The sequence below is a fragment of the Symsagittifera roscoffensis genome, chromosome 3 (genome assembly GCF_963678635.1).
Source record: "Symsagittifera roscoffensis chromosome 3, txSymRosc1.1, whole genome shotgun sequence".
Lineage (NCBI taxonomy): Eukaryota > Metazoa > Xenacoelomorpha > Acoela > Convolutidae > Symsagittifera > Symsagittifera roscoffensis.
The window spans coordinates 75,571,487-75,586,973 of NC_087064.1; the positions used below are offsets into that span (position 1 = coordinate 75,571,487).

Genomic DNA, 15,487 nt, shown 5'->3' on the forward strand with positions numbered 1-15,487 from the left:
AAGTATGGTGCATGCAGAAGAGTGCACTGTTGCGCCTACCTTTGGGGGCATTCGATGGTTGAGAGTCTTGTAGATCTCCAGGTTACTCTTGAAGCTCTTTCCTCTCAAGCTCAACGCATCTGCGAAACGCTTCTCTTCAAGTGCTATTCCCACTTGCCGCGTCTAAAGAGCAGATTTACTAGAAAAATTTATATTTAAATTGAAAAAAAGAAAATTTATTTACTTCGCTGGTGGTTCTCAAAACTGACTGCAGTCGTTTTGAACCTGCATAAAGAGTGAATTTTCATGCCATTTCCTTTTTTGTTATCGAAAATGAATGGAAAACGCTTTCTCGATAAGTAAAACCTCAAACTCTACAAATAGAAACTGAAATTTTTTTTTCAAAATTCTAGACATAGCCAACAGACAGTTGGAAAAGATTCGACGAACGAAAGTAAACAAAAAAACTTGTTTTTTTTTGAAAAAGATTCGAATTTCCAAAAAAAAAATAAAATAGATGATTGACACTTTTTTGATAAAACTAATTCAATTCGACAAAACTGGATCATTAGGTAATTTTTTTATTCCGCTGGGAAATCTGAAAATTAAATTTTATTTTCGAAATGGAAAGTCGATCACGTTTTTCGTGACCCTTACACGTTCACTGTTCAATTGTAGAGTTTGTATTCCTTTTACTCAGAGGCGAAGTTGCATACACAAGCAAAAATATGACCGATACCACTACTGGGAAAAACTGAATGAGTAAAACTTTGAGTCTACAAATTTTCTTAAGTGACGCACGTCAATTATTAGTCTACATTATTGCTGAGTGACGCAAGCCAATTATGAGGCATTAGCAGAAAGAGTTAATTTTAAAAAAAGGAAATTTACCAACTAACATGCCTCAATTTATAGAGCGGACGCATTTTAACTAGCATACGAGAAACATCCGACCCTGCCTAGGTTCGAACCCTTTTTATTTTGGTGCGGGTCTCTTTCCCTACCGCTATGCTACAGATCCATGATACCTTGAAACTAAAAAGCTATTTTGATATAGTCTGTAAATATCCTTAGAAATGGCTGTACTTAATAGCTGGTTATTGATCAAAATGAACACTTCCTGTTGCGGATTTGAAACTTCAACCTGATGATTAGAGTATCACTCACGTCCTGGCATCTGCGCCACGGTCACTTGTAAGCAAGATAGTGGCCAAGCTGATGCTGGATAAACCTGTTTTAATCATTCTACTGAAACACTGCACTGATACGGAAATGCGTGAATTTCAGAACTTCGAAAACATGGTCTTTACGCAAAACCTTGTTCTTTCTCAACTAAGTAGAAGATTAGCTGATTATTTAAAGGAGACAACTACTACTCGCTCTTTCAAAAGAATTCTCTATTTCAGATTTGGCTGGGTAGTTATCGAAAAAAGTAAATATTCGAAAAACGATCAAAAATCAAAAACTATATCAATGAACTTTTCGCTATTAAAGCATGGGAATAGCCTCTGCTGCAATGAAAACTCCCATACCCTGATTTCTAGATTGAACCCTTAAAATCAGATTCAGATAGTAGTTTTCAAGAAAAGTGATGAAATTTCGCAGGGAAAATCTAAGCACCATGATAGTTGGAATGGACTATCAACTTCAGAATCAGCAGGTTAGTGTTTGACGAAAAATAAAAAAAGTTACAAAAATACGGGCGAAATTTCAAAATTTTGACATTTTCTAAGGGCATATTTTTTTTCAAAACGAAGGACATAGCCGCTTGGGCAGGGAAGATTCACATAACTGGTTTTTATCGGTTAAATCATTTCTCTTTTTTTTCTACAGATTTAGGGAATAACTGCTTTAGAAGGAGAGATCCCCATGATATGTTCTTTTGATTGAAACAAAGGATGAACTTTTGCTATTAACCTGCCTATGCTTAAATAGGTTAAATATGATTAAATTGGAATATACCAAAAGTGCAATCAAATGAGCACTTTTATTTGCTACTTAGGTTAGAAAAAAAAATCTTCGAAACAAAATTACAATACGCTTTGCTTGTCTAAAAGCATCAAAACTCGAACCAGCAAAAAGCAAATTTGAGCGTGAACAAACTTTTCCTGGAAAAAAAAACAAAAAACATCACGACCTATATAAGAGTCTGAACTACGCTCATCGACTTTTAAAAAACAAAAACTGAAAACCAAATGAACACCAACTATACTTTCATCATTGGTTAGAACAATTAGCTCAAAACAAAAGTGCGCAGCCTTTTGTAATGCATACGTAATTACTTTTCATCCCGAAAATCGAGGGATGGATAGTCCGTGCTAGTGGCTTGAGGGAGAGGCAATATTAAGCAGCCAACAAATTTACATAACAGTTCATGTTTATGTATTTCTCACAAATGAGGCACAACGGCAAATCTATGAAAATAGCTGAACAGCTCGTACATTTCTCTTTAGCTTAGAGCATAAACAGTCTTAAATTATGTTTAAAAGATTTTAAAAAAAGTTGACCTTCTCCACACAACTCATCAAGGGTAGTCTCACGACGCTGTTTCCGGATAGACACACCACACATGCAGGCGTTCCTTTCTGTGCGTCCCTCAGAGTGATCACAGCCTCTGCCCCCAATCTGCAGCCGAGCAGTCTGTCAAAGGCAGAAGGGTTGCCGCCTCTTTGAACGTGGCCAAGAATAGTGACTCTCGTGTCCTGAGTGGTTCTTTTTGTGATCACCTAAATCGCAACGGGCGAGGAAATAAAATTCTGACTTCGTCCAAAAAACGAGGAGTCAATAAATTAAACGTGTCTTTGTGAAATAAAGAGACATTAATTTTTTTTCTATTCCGCGGTCATTTGAATTTTTCTAAATTTAAGCCACAAAATGTATTTATTGTCTTAAAAATCTGCCGAGTAAATTAAATTGAACTTAGAGTAAACAGGGTTTTTTTTTTAAAATTTCGACCCGTTTATTGAACGCATTTGATGGATGCATTACAAAATTTAAAAGGATGAATTTTATTTTTGTATTTTTGGAATAAAATTTCAAATCATGATTTCACTCAGTTTCTTCACGTCATATTTGGTCAACAATTACGCACTTCTTTGACGTGTTCGGCGGTGATGGGTTTGCCATGTTTATCTGCTGCTCCCTCTGCCACAATGATGATGCCCAGTCTACGTGCATATAGTCGAGCCTAAAAAACATTCATCTTACAATCAGTTGGCATTTAAAAATAATCGAGGAGCAGTGAAGATGAAAGAACCAGCAAGTCAGGTAAAGATTAGAGATTTCTTAACCTTTTGCTATAAAATAGGCATACAACGACAACCTCATTTGCACTTTTGGGTTTCAATACAATTTTATAACATTTTGTTTGCATGTAACAATTTTTCCATCATTTTTTCAAATAATGAGCACAGAATAGTAGCAACTGACTGTTTCTAGTTTCTCACACATCCTGTCCTCCCATCCGTCCTCGGGTGGCTCCTCCGGGATGAAGAGCCAGTCGGCGGCACTGGCGATGGCACTCACTAGAGCCAAATAGCCACAGTGTCTGCCCATCACTTCCAACACAAACGTCCGCTGATGACTACAAAAATAAACATTACTTGACATGAGTTTATAGAATAATCATATTCATTTTCAAAAATTTAAAAGCTGAAAGTCTACAGCAATTTCATTTTACTGGTTTCTCATTTTTAGCATGACTGTTTCTTTTTGATTTATAAACAAGAACATATTTCTTCGGTTCACAGCTACGACAACTACATATAAATATTAGACCGCTGTTTTCTTCTAAGTTCTATTCTTTTACACAGATAAAATTTTTGCCAGAACTGCAATGCCCAAAAACTCAGATTTCGATTTCGATTTTTTGATAAAACGCGACAACGTTTCCGGGAAAACTAGAGAACATATCACAAAACATGCGCTTTAGTAGCCTCGATTAACGCAGAGACAAAAAAAATAAATTTGATTGTTTGATTGTATAGTTTTAACTGTGAGCTCGCCCTTAAGAACATTGAGCAATGGTGCCCAGACCTGCATATGTCCATCTCGAATTCGTATAGGGAGCCTACTGATTTGTTCATTAATAACAGATGTATCAAAACTCAAGAAGGTACCACCCAAGGCGACACACTGGCAATGGCAATGTATGGCATCGCAATACTGCCTCTTATTGAAAGAGTACGTGAAATTGATGTAATGCAAAAAGGATATGCTGACGATGGTAACTCGGCAGGGTCGATTGATAACCTGAAAAAAACTACATGACGAATTTACAATAAACAGCCCGGCATTCGGTTAAAACGTGATCAAGTGTCATTTAATGTCAGAAGAAAGTCAGAAGTTTCTGATCAAAGTCAAAAGTAGTAAAGAAAGCCCGTGAGGCTTTTGCTGATTGTGATATAGATGTTGTTCATGGTCATCGTGTTCTAGGATCAAATATAGGCTCCCAAACCGAAAGCGATAAATTCTTATCGGATAAGACTAATGAGTATAAGAATTTACTGCAGAAACTATCAAAGCATGCCAAAATTTCACCTCAAAACGTGCATAAGTCGACTACAGCAGGAGTCCAGCACACATTTACCTTCATTTCAAGAAAAACTCTTAACAACAATAACCTGCTAAATGAAAAGAAATGGTAATCCATGATCAATTGTTGACTTCCATAGTCAATCACGCAAACTATGACGATCAGTACCGTAAAAAAAATTTCGTTACCAGTGCGTGGAGGAGGCCTTAACATCATTACACCCAAAGATAGGGCTCAAGAATATAACAGATCGAAGGCAATAGCTGCCTTTCTTTACGATGACGGTGAACCAGATGCAGAAGGTTGTCAGGCAAAACTCGCTGATGTGATCAAGAAGGAAAAAGCACTGACTCAAAAAGAGAACATTAATTTAATACAAGAATCGTGCAATTATTCCTTAAGGCACACCCTCGATCTTGCAAAAAAAGGTGCATCATGCTGGCTGAACGCATTGCCATTGAACAAATATCATTTTGATCTAACTAAGTCTGAGTTTCGAGATGGAACTGCTCTGAGATATGGATGGAAGGCTTTACGCACCTTAGACACAATGATATACGGACTCCAAAATCGAGCCCCATCTTCAGCCGTTACAAGAAGAAACCTTTGATAACAAAAGTACGTCAATTGAAGACAATGTCCGACTTGACATTAGAGCAAATGGACATTGATGATCAAGGTACCATCGAGCTTTCTTTGACGTGAAAGTATTCATTCCCGTGCAAAGTCATGCCCCATATATATAACAGAATCTTACAAATATCACAAAAATGCCAAGAAACTCCCCTATGAGCAGCCAGTTATCAATGTCGAAAAAACCACTTTCGTGCCACTCTCTTCTCATAAACTGGAGGAGCTTGGCTATCAGTGACAACGACTATGCAGCTGATCGCCGGAAAGTTATGCGATAAAAAAGAAGACCGCTACTCCGACATCACTTACGTGCGCATTAAAATAAGTTTTGCGCTACTTATGCATCCGTGGTTCGCGATCTATATGTCGTCGCACAGCCATTGAAGCGTCGATTGGAACTGTTGTTGAGGAGATGATGCTTCTGCAGTAATTTACACAGGTTGCTAGATGTGCAAGTTTGCACCCATTACGTCCAGACTTGTGTTTATATACCCATCTCTATAAATTTCCTTTAAAAATTGTCTATAAATATTTTATCTCTCGTGCTCGAAATTTAGTTTATTTCTCCAGTTCTTGATGTAATGTTTTTGACTGGACCGTTACTCACACTGTATGGGGGAAGGAGTGCGGCTTCGAAATCAGGACACCCGATCGTGCTGTCGAATCTTACCATTGCGCGGTGTTTGACATTTAAATGGGCTCCTGAGCACGGTCCTTGTATAATTATTTTTCATTTTGAAACGGTTCAGAAAAGCACAGAGCAATTCAATTCCATTAACATTTTTACGCATAGGCTAAGCAGAGCTTTGCATCACTTTCAATACAAAAATGAAAATCAAGAAACAATTCAAGAACAAACAAAAAAGCCTATTGCATGTAATCAGATAGAGAATGTGCTTAGGATAAGCCAAAATTTTCAACCGAATTCGTAAAACCTCAAAATTCAAACAGCCAACAGACAGTTGGTGAAGTGTCGAGAGGCAATAAACGCAAGGAGACAGAAAAAAATTGCTTTTCAATAAAATTGAAACCAATTGCATTTCAAGAATTTTTAATGATTGACATTTTTATATATATAAAAAATAACCCATATTGACAAAACTGGATTAGAAAGTATAACTTTTATTCCCCTAGCTACTTTTTCGAAACTGAAAGTCACTCTCGTTTTTCCCAACCTATCCACTTGTGAAATTAAAGCGCCCAATTTGCCCTAACTTCAACAACTGAATTTGAATTGAATTAAAAAAAGGTATATAAAGATAGTGAGGAAACGAACAATCTCCACGAACTATAATTGTCTTCACTATAATCATTAATCCTCAAAAAATATTTAAATAAAAATTGAAACATTTTTGAAATTTCAGCTATCGGTACAGGAAAACATCCTTGCAATGCTTTATATGAGATCTTTGAGAAAAATTCCCAATCCAGCAACAGTAAAAAACGATAATTTTCTAACAACCAAACTAAACTTCAACTATTCAGATGCAAAAAAAAATGAAACAGATAACCGCTTAATAAAAACGGAATCAACAACCCTTGATCAACTTTGCAAAAAAAAATCTATCTGCAGACCTATGTTTGTGAGAAAAATGACTTGGTCAAAAAATGACAAACTAAGTTTCAAAAATTTAGAAAGCTCAAACTTAATGACAAAAAATTCACAGACAAAATAGCTTAAATAGCATTGATAGAATTCAAAAAAACTCCCGCACAATGTAAGGGTTCCTCTCGTAGAACTAATCTTGGCTTGCAGTAACTTAACCCAAAAAAGGCTGACGAAAACCCATTGATTTTCATCTCCGTCGAAAATGTTACTTGCAATGGAAGCGAACTATATAGCACCACAGAAAAAATGGTCACAGGCGTAATCCAAATTGCTTATATTTTCAGGCTACGAAATGTTGGAAATTGGTTATCTGAAACAATTGATTCGGTAACTGTAGAAATAGAGTACAAGCTTGAACAATCAAAAAAATAACAATCCAAATATACGCTATTTACGATCGAAATATAACAACCCTATTTAGTTTTCTGAGACTCAGAACTGAAAAAAAAAATCTCGAACTGCATTATAATCTGCATAATTTGTTACAAACAAAGTCGACTGAATGTCAAAAAAACGAACAATTTTTTTTTTCAATAAAAAAAATGCTTTCCAAAGTTCAGCCACACAATATTTAGCCGTATAATCTCAAATCCAAATAATCTTTAATTATACAGGATATAAGCTGAAAAATCGTATTAGGTGAAAACTCATTGAAAAATTAAAGCCGACACCCAATAAGCAGAAAATCTGCCATAGAAAAAACCTGCAATTGAAGATCTCTGGGCGTACACGACAAAATGCGTACATACATATTCTACCTTCATCGCAAACGCGAGTGCACCATTTACCATTTCTAATTTTCACCACTCTGTTAAACAAGTTGGCTACCGAAAAAAAATCTTGCACCCGAGTACAATAACCTTTCCCAGCAAGAATTAGACCACCTGCCGACACAAAGGTTCCCCCCGTTTGTACTATTTTGAGATATCCATTTTGGCTGACTGAGCCTAAAAATTTTCTTAAAGCGCATTTGGCGCCAAAATATACTAATTTTGAGGGGGAGCGCGCACCAAAAAAAACGAAATTTTTCTGGTCAAATTTTTTTCGAAAAGTGCTCAAAAACGCTTTTTATGGCCTGTTTTTTCAAAAATTTGCCTGCGGCGCAGATAATTTTATCCAAAGTGTGACTTTATAATGATTGGGGGAAGCTCCGAAAATCAATTTGGTCGATCTAAAAAAAAGTCGAGAAAATTTTCGATTTTTTTTAAAAATCCGGCCCCCATCGAGAAAATCCTAGATCCGCCCCTGTTTGATAGTATACACTGGTACAGTTGAAACCAATGTGAATACTGTGTTGAACTGTCGCATCCTTTTCTGACCTGATGGCTGTGGTGGTGATGTTATCGATGCACTCCATGATCCTGTGCAGGGCAGAGTCCACTCCTATGTCCATGTCCGACCCACAGAAGTCATTGTCAATTGAGCCCACAATGCCCACTATGTTCAGCTGACTACACAGACCCATGTCATCTGCATTTAACACCCCTGTAGACAAATAAAACATTCAGAAATCATTCGAGCACAGTTGCAAAACTGAGCTTTACCAACAAAAGCGAAAAAACAGAAGCAACAGATTGATTGATTTGATTCATTGATTGATTCTAGTACCTCCCCGAAATCATTAACATTAAATTACATTTACCAACATATAGCTCAGGCAGTAAGCAAAGCAGAAATCAAATTGTGAATGAATTACAATGAAATGGTCAACTTTAAAAAAAAGATAGCCAAGTATAACAAACAGCTCTTCTGCAAAAAAAAATCGTAGGGTTCCAATTTTTTCCAAACTTTTCACGTCCGGTTTAAAATATGAAACTTATTGGACTTCATTTGGAAAAATATGGACTTTTCACGTCCGGTTAAATAGTTTTCAAATTTTCAGCAACAAATAACCGTTTACACGAAGGCGAAGCAACCCCTCATCAAGCTGAGGGGTTACTTTTGCTGCTCACTGAGACTAAAGTATAACAATGCATTGCAAACTTGAAGACATAAAATCAACGAAAACCGCGAAGTCGTAAAAATTGATATGTCAAAACGTTTCTTATTTTGTCTCATGAGATCTTCAATTTGTGGAAAATAGCAGCACAAAAAACTAAGTTAAAGCACTTAATAATGTAGCTAAGCCAACAAAACTTGATCCAACAAAGGATATGATTTTTTTCTTAAAAAACATAGCGAGCAGACAGTTGAAAAAGAGTCTATGAACGCAATTACACACATAGAGGCAAAACTGAGCTTCGCAGCACTTGCGATTGAAAACAAGCATAAAAAACATAGTCGAAAAGATGGAAAACTTTGAAAACACTAGTTCTACCAAAAATCAAAACTTCGCATGCCAGAAATTTGAGAATAAAATTAGCAACGGAACAAAACTTACGAACAGAAAACAAAGCCCCTATCTTTGAGCAGACATAAGTTCAGCAGAAAAAAAAATGATTTCTAAAAACAAACATTACAGTTTTGAGCCCCATTGAAACTAGAATGACAACTAACATTGATGTGGAAACAAAAAAAAAATAAAAATCAAGAAAAAAACTACAAGAAACGAAAAGTGAAATGGCAACTAAATCGGCAATTTTGAGCACACACCTGTTGAGCTGAAAAAAAACAATTGATTTGAAAATTTTTTAAAAGTTTCCAGTCCACCTACCTACAAAGAGCAACAATTGAAAACGGATCAACACCCGAAAACCGATCAAAATTAACTGTACGTACGAAAAAAAAATAATTTAATTTACTTTAGCGAACAGTAAACAGATTATTTCACTAGTTCTTTATTTTGTTGAAACTACCCAAAAATTGGAGACTCAACAAATTTATTAGAAAACTTAGCAGACAGCAACTGAACTTGAGATTTCAAAACGATGAATTCGTCTAGCAATTTTGATTTAAATTATCAAAAAAATTGAATTTAACACAGAGGCGAAGCGGATCTTCACACTTGCGATACCAAAAACATATTGTAAGACTTCAACCATTCTTACAAAAAAAGCGCGAAGTAATTGAAAAGAAACCATTCGGAAAACCATTAGGGTTCCAATTTTTTCCAAACTTTTCACGTCCGGTTTAAAATATGAAACTTATTGGACTTCATTTGGAAAAATATGGAATTTTCACGTCCGGTTAAATAGTTTTCAAATTTTCAGCAACAAATAACCGTTTACACGAAGGCGAAGCAACCCCTCATCAAGCTGAGGGGTTACTTTTGCTGCTCACTGAGACTAAAATATAACAATCCATTGCAAACTTGAAGACATAAAATCAACGAAAACCGCGAAGTCGTAAAAATTGATATGTCAAAACGTTTCTTATTTTGTCTCATGAGATCTTCAATTTGTGGAAAATAGCAGCACAAAAAACTAAGTTAAAGCACTTAATAATGCAGCTAAGCCAACAAAACTTGATCCAACAAAGGATATGATTTTTTTTCTTAAAAAACAGAGCGAGCAGACAGTTGAAAAAGAGTCTATGAACGCAATTACACACATAGAGGCAAAACTGAGCTTCGCAGCACTTGCGATTGAAAACAAGCATAAAAAACATAGTCGAAAAGATGGAAAACTTTGAAAACACTAGTTCTACCAAAAATCAAAACTTCGCATGCCAGAAATTTGAGAATAAAATTAGCAACGGAACAAAACTTACGAACAGAAAACAAAGCCCCTATCTTTGAGCAGACATAAGTTCAGCAGAAAAAAAAATGATTTCTAAAAACAAACATTACAGTTTTGAGCCCCATTGAAACTAGAATGACAACTAACATTGATATGGAAACAAAAAAAATAAAAATCAAGAAAAAAACTACAAGAAACGAAAAGTGAAATGGCAACTAAATCGGCAATTTTGAGCACACACCTGTTGAGCTGAAAAAAACAATTGATTTGAAAATTTTTTAAAAGTTTCCAGTCCACCTACCTACAAAGAGCAACAATTGAAAACGGATCAACACCCGAAAACCGATCAAAATTAGCTGGACGTACGAAAAAAAAATAATTTAATTTACTTTAGCGAACAGTAAACAGATTATTTCACTAGTTCTTTATTTTGTTGAAACTACCCAAAAATTGGAGACTCAACAAATTTATTAGAAAACTTAGCAGACAGCAACTGAACTTGAGATTTCAAAACGATGAATTCGTCTAGCAATTTTGATTTAAATTATCAAAAAAATTGAATTTAACACAGAGGCGAAGCGGATCTTCACACTTGCGATACCAAAAACATATTGTAAGACTTCAACCATTCTTACAAAAAAAGCACGAAGTAATTGAAAAGAAACCATTCGGAAAATAAGCCGACGGAATTAAAGCCGACACTTAAGCTCCAAAAAATACTATTGAAAAATTCATAACAGGCACGCAAGGCCCATCCCTAGCATGCCCATGCCAAACATGCACCCACTATATTCACCTCTTCAGTAAAGAAAAATGTGTAACATTTTTCACGTGCCAAATCTGTGCCTATAGTTATTTACAGAAAAAAGTCTAGTACCCGATTTCAAAACACTTGCTAATCGCAAGGGTAAATAACATAGGCGCTACGCGCAATACACCGAAGGCATAGAAACTGAAGCAAAAACCAAACAACTTGAACAACTAATAATTGAAGAATAACAGTTCTAGAACAAAAAATCGTACTAATACATGTATACACCAAAATTTTGCTATATCGAGAAAGAGCCTGAAATAACAGTTCTAGAACTAAAAATCGTACTAACACATGTATAGGTTAAATTTTTGATATATCAACGAAGATCATAAAATAACACTTCTAGAACTAAAAATCGTACTAACACATGTATACACCAAAATTTTACTATATTGACAAAGAGCCTGAAATAACAGTTCGTGAGCTAAAAATCGTACGAACACATGTATACACCAAAATTTTGCTATATTGGCAAAGATCATGAAATAACAGTTCGAGAGCTAAAAATCGTACTAACACATGTATACGTCAAATTTTTGCTATATTGACAAAGATCATGGAATAACAGTTCTAGAGCTAAAAATCGTACTAACACATGTATACACCAAAATTTTGCTATATTGACAAAGATCATGGAATAACAGTTCGAGAACTAAAAATGGTACTAACACATGTATACAATAAAATTTTGATATATTGACAAAGATCATGAAATAACAGTTCGAGAACTAAAAATCGTAATAACACATGTATACACTAAAATTTTGATATATTGACATAGATCATAAAATAACAGTTCGAGAACTAAAAATGGTACTAACACATGTATACGCTAAAATATTGCTATATTGACGAAGAGCCTAAAATAACAATTCTAGAGCTAAAATCGTACTAACACATGTATACACCAATATTTTGCTATATCGACAAAGAGCCTGAATAAACGTTGTAGAACTAAAAATCTTACTAACACATAAATACACCAAAATTTTGCTATATTGACAAAGAGCCTGAAATATTGACAAAGGACCTGAAATAACAATCGTAGAACTAAATGTCGTACTTACGCATTGTAGATCAATTTCTATAGCTATAATAAAATACAAAAGATTGTGTTTGTATGTGTAGCAAAACGCCTCCTGTCGTTTCAATCGGCCAATCGTATAAATTGGCATGTAGACTCATATGGGTCTCCGGAATAACTAAAAATCGTACTTACACATATACTTACAAGAAAGAGCTAAAATGAAAAAAAGCTATTAGTCTTATTATATTGAGAAATTGTGAAGCAGTCTCAGAATTGACAGTATGTAGCTGTAAGACAATCCGAAAAACAAATCCAAAAAACAAAAAAAATACTTGCAAAGACATGACACAGATCTGAAAAATGTACCAATGTTGGTATTCATGAACAAAGAAAGAATAATTAAATAAATATAGAAATAAATATCAACAAATAAACAAAACACACCTGATAAATAAATAAGCAATAAAAAAATAAATCAATACATAAATAAATAAATAAATACATAAATGAATACATAAATAAATAAATATATAAATAAATAAAAGCAAAAGTGAAATGTACAAATAATTAAATAGACATGTAAAAATATATATGAACAAATAACCAAACAAACAGACCCATAATATGAATAAATGAAAATAAATAAATGAAATAAATACACATACATAAATAATAAAAGCAAAACTAAATGAAAGAAAGAATAATTAAATAAATATAGAAATAAATATCAACAAATAAACAAAACACACCTGATAAATAAATAAGCAATAAAAAAATAAATCAATACATAAATAAATAAATAAATACATAAATAAATACATAAATAAATAAATAAAAGCAAAAGTGAAATGTACAAATAATTAAATAGACATGAAAAAATATATATGAACGAATAACCAAACAAACAGACCCATAATATAAATAAATGAAAATAAATAAATTAAATAAATACACACGCAGAAATAATAAAAGCAAAACTAAATGAAAGAAAGAATAATTAAATAAATAAACAAAACACGTGATAAAAATAAACAAAAATAAATATGTACATACATAAATTATAAATAAATATAAGCAAACTAAACATAATTAAATAAATAGAAGAACAGATAATTAAATAAATAAAGATGAACAAATAAAGAAACAAACATACGCAATCACGTGACATAGCGCGATATAGTCCAGCCCACATGATAATTGATAACTGTGGACGTTATTTGTCGACACTTGACAACAGACAACATTAAAAAAAAACCCGTTACACGATACCATAACACCTTGACTAAAGTCTTCGGTGTAATTAAATGCCAGTTAACAATGAATGCACTTTGCATTTACAAAGTACAGATTAGAGTTATAAGAATTGTACATATTCTGAAATTGAGAACACCAATTGAGCACTAGAATAAGCGAGGAAGTTTGGACAGAAGTTAACTCATATTTAAACACCAGCTAATTGCTTATATATTCAAAAAAAATTTACCTCTAATAGCGATATTTCTCAACGGATGACTGAAATCCAAGCATTTAGTCAAATTAAGGCGTCAAACAAATGACAAACACTTGCAAAATTAATCTGATAAAATTCAATAAATTTGTGACACATTTTGAAAAGGCGCTTTAAAATTATTACACAGAGGCAAAGCTGCGCATCGCACCACTTGCGATACAAAAACAGAAATCAGTGTTGTGAAACAAAAAAGATACCAGCGGTAAAAAAGCCGATAAAACCTGAGCAGAAACCCTTTACAGCGAAAAAAAAATCAACAATATTTCAGACTTAAAAAAGTTAAACTTAGCCAACTGAGGCTATTTACGTAAATTTCAATTGAACTCAAAAAGTGCATATCAACCTAAGTGCATTCATAAATGCATTAATATGTATGAATGCACATCTGAAGTTATTAGAGCATTTTAACGTTTTTTCCTGCAAAAAATCACCAAGACCTATATAAGAGTGTTTACTACGTTCATTAATGTTTATAGCTCCCCCTCCGTAAGTTGGCATTATTTCTATTAGATTTTGTTTAGCAATTTGAGCAATCCAGTGAGCATAAAATTATGTTTACCTTGAACTGACTCAAAACTAGTTCACCAAGCCGATAAAATATAAGCCGAAATCATTTAGGCCGGAAGTTTTTGTAGGCGATAAAAAACGAAAGAAAACTATACGAAACATTTGTGCAATCCAGTGAGCATAAAAATTATGTTCACAACTAGGTCACTAAGCCGATAAAATATAAGCCGAAATCATTTAGCCCGGAAGTTTTTTAGGCAAAAAGATAACGAAAAGAAAAATATATGAAACGTTACGAAATAACAAACAGCAGAAGTAAATCAAAACACTAAAAGCAAATTATACGATGTGGCAACTAAACCGACAAAACACAGGCAAACAAATAACAAAACGACACTTTTTTAAAAGGAATAATTCCCGTTAAAAAAAAACAGGTCATGTCAGCTTCGAACCAGGGGCCATTGCCGTCCCAAGCGTATTCGTTACCTCCAGGCCAAAAGTGCTGCAAGAAATTTGAATTCAATATAAATGAACTCAAATTTACCAGTTCTAATTCTGACAATTTTGTAAACAAAGTTATTTACAGAAAAAAAAGTCTAGTACCCGATTGCAATATTCTTGCTTATCGCAAGGGTAATTACCCCTTGTTGCCAAGGCAGTCGATTGAAAAGCAGTCCCAAGTTACGCAGCAAGACTAATTCACTCAGCTGAAAAAACCTGGATGACTTTTGCTAGAACATTTTTGGAAGTGTCCCTCACTGTGCAAATCTATGAAGCGCCTTTGAAAAATTTGAATGGGTACTGACATGTAAGAGTTCATGGAATGTGTTGCTTGGGACTTCTTGACGACTATTATACATGCAAAAATGAAAATCCCAATTCTGAGGAAGGCCATTATACGTTCACTTGAATTTATATTAATTATAGATCAAAACGTTATATCTCTAGCATTAGTCAGGATTGAGCTGCCTTTATTATCGTTTGCGCACTAAAAATACCATAATAAGACCAATTGAAATATATCACTTGCCTTTTTCATTCAGCTCCTTGGTAAGTCCAGACCACTCCTCTCGGAACGTGTTGGCGCCAGTTAGACTGCCGTCTCCCCCAATCACCACCAGGTTGAATATCCTCCTCTTCACCAGATTGGCAGCCGCCTTCAGTCTCCCTGGCCTCTCTCTGAAGTCCTTGCATCTCGCACTCCCAATCACGGTGCCTCCCTACACAGTTCAGAATTACTCAAGCATCACTTTTTAG

General features: G+C 34.4%; 1 protein-coding gene across 1 annotated transcript in view; it reads right to left on the reverse strand.

Annotated features, from left to right (window-relative positions):
- Nucleotides 1–15,487, reverse strand: part of LOC134842792 (ATP-dependent 6-phosphofructokinase, muscle type-like) — a 480,347-nt gene that overhangs the window by 16,473 nt on the left and 448,387 nt on the right. The window contains exons 5-10 of the mRNA XM_063859282.1: nucleotides 15,261–15,450; nucleotides 8,075–8,240; nucleotides 3,409–3,562; nucleotides 3,071–3,166; nucleotides 2,487–2,705; nucleotides 40–162 (exon numbers count right to left, since the gene is read on the reverse strand). Of these exons, the coding sequence (XP_063715352.1) occupies nucleotides 40–162; nucleotides 2,487–2,705; nucleotides 3,071–3,166; nucleotides 3,409–3,562; nucleotides 8,075–8,240; nucleotides 15,261–15,450 (948 nt within the window). The remainder of the gene's footprint in view (nucleotides 1–39; nucleotides 163–2,486; nucleotides 2,706–3,070; nucleotides 3,167–3,408; nucleotides 3,563–8,074; nucleotides 8,241–15,260; nucleotides 15,451–15,487) is intronic.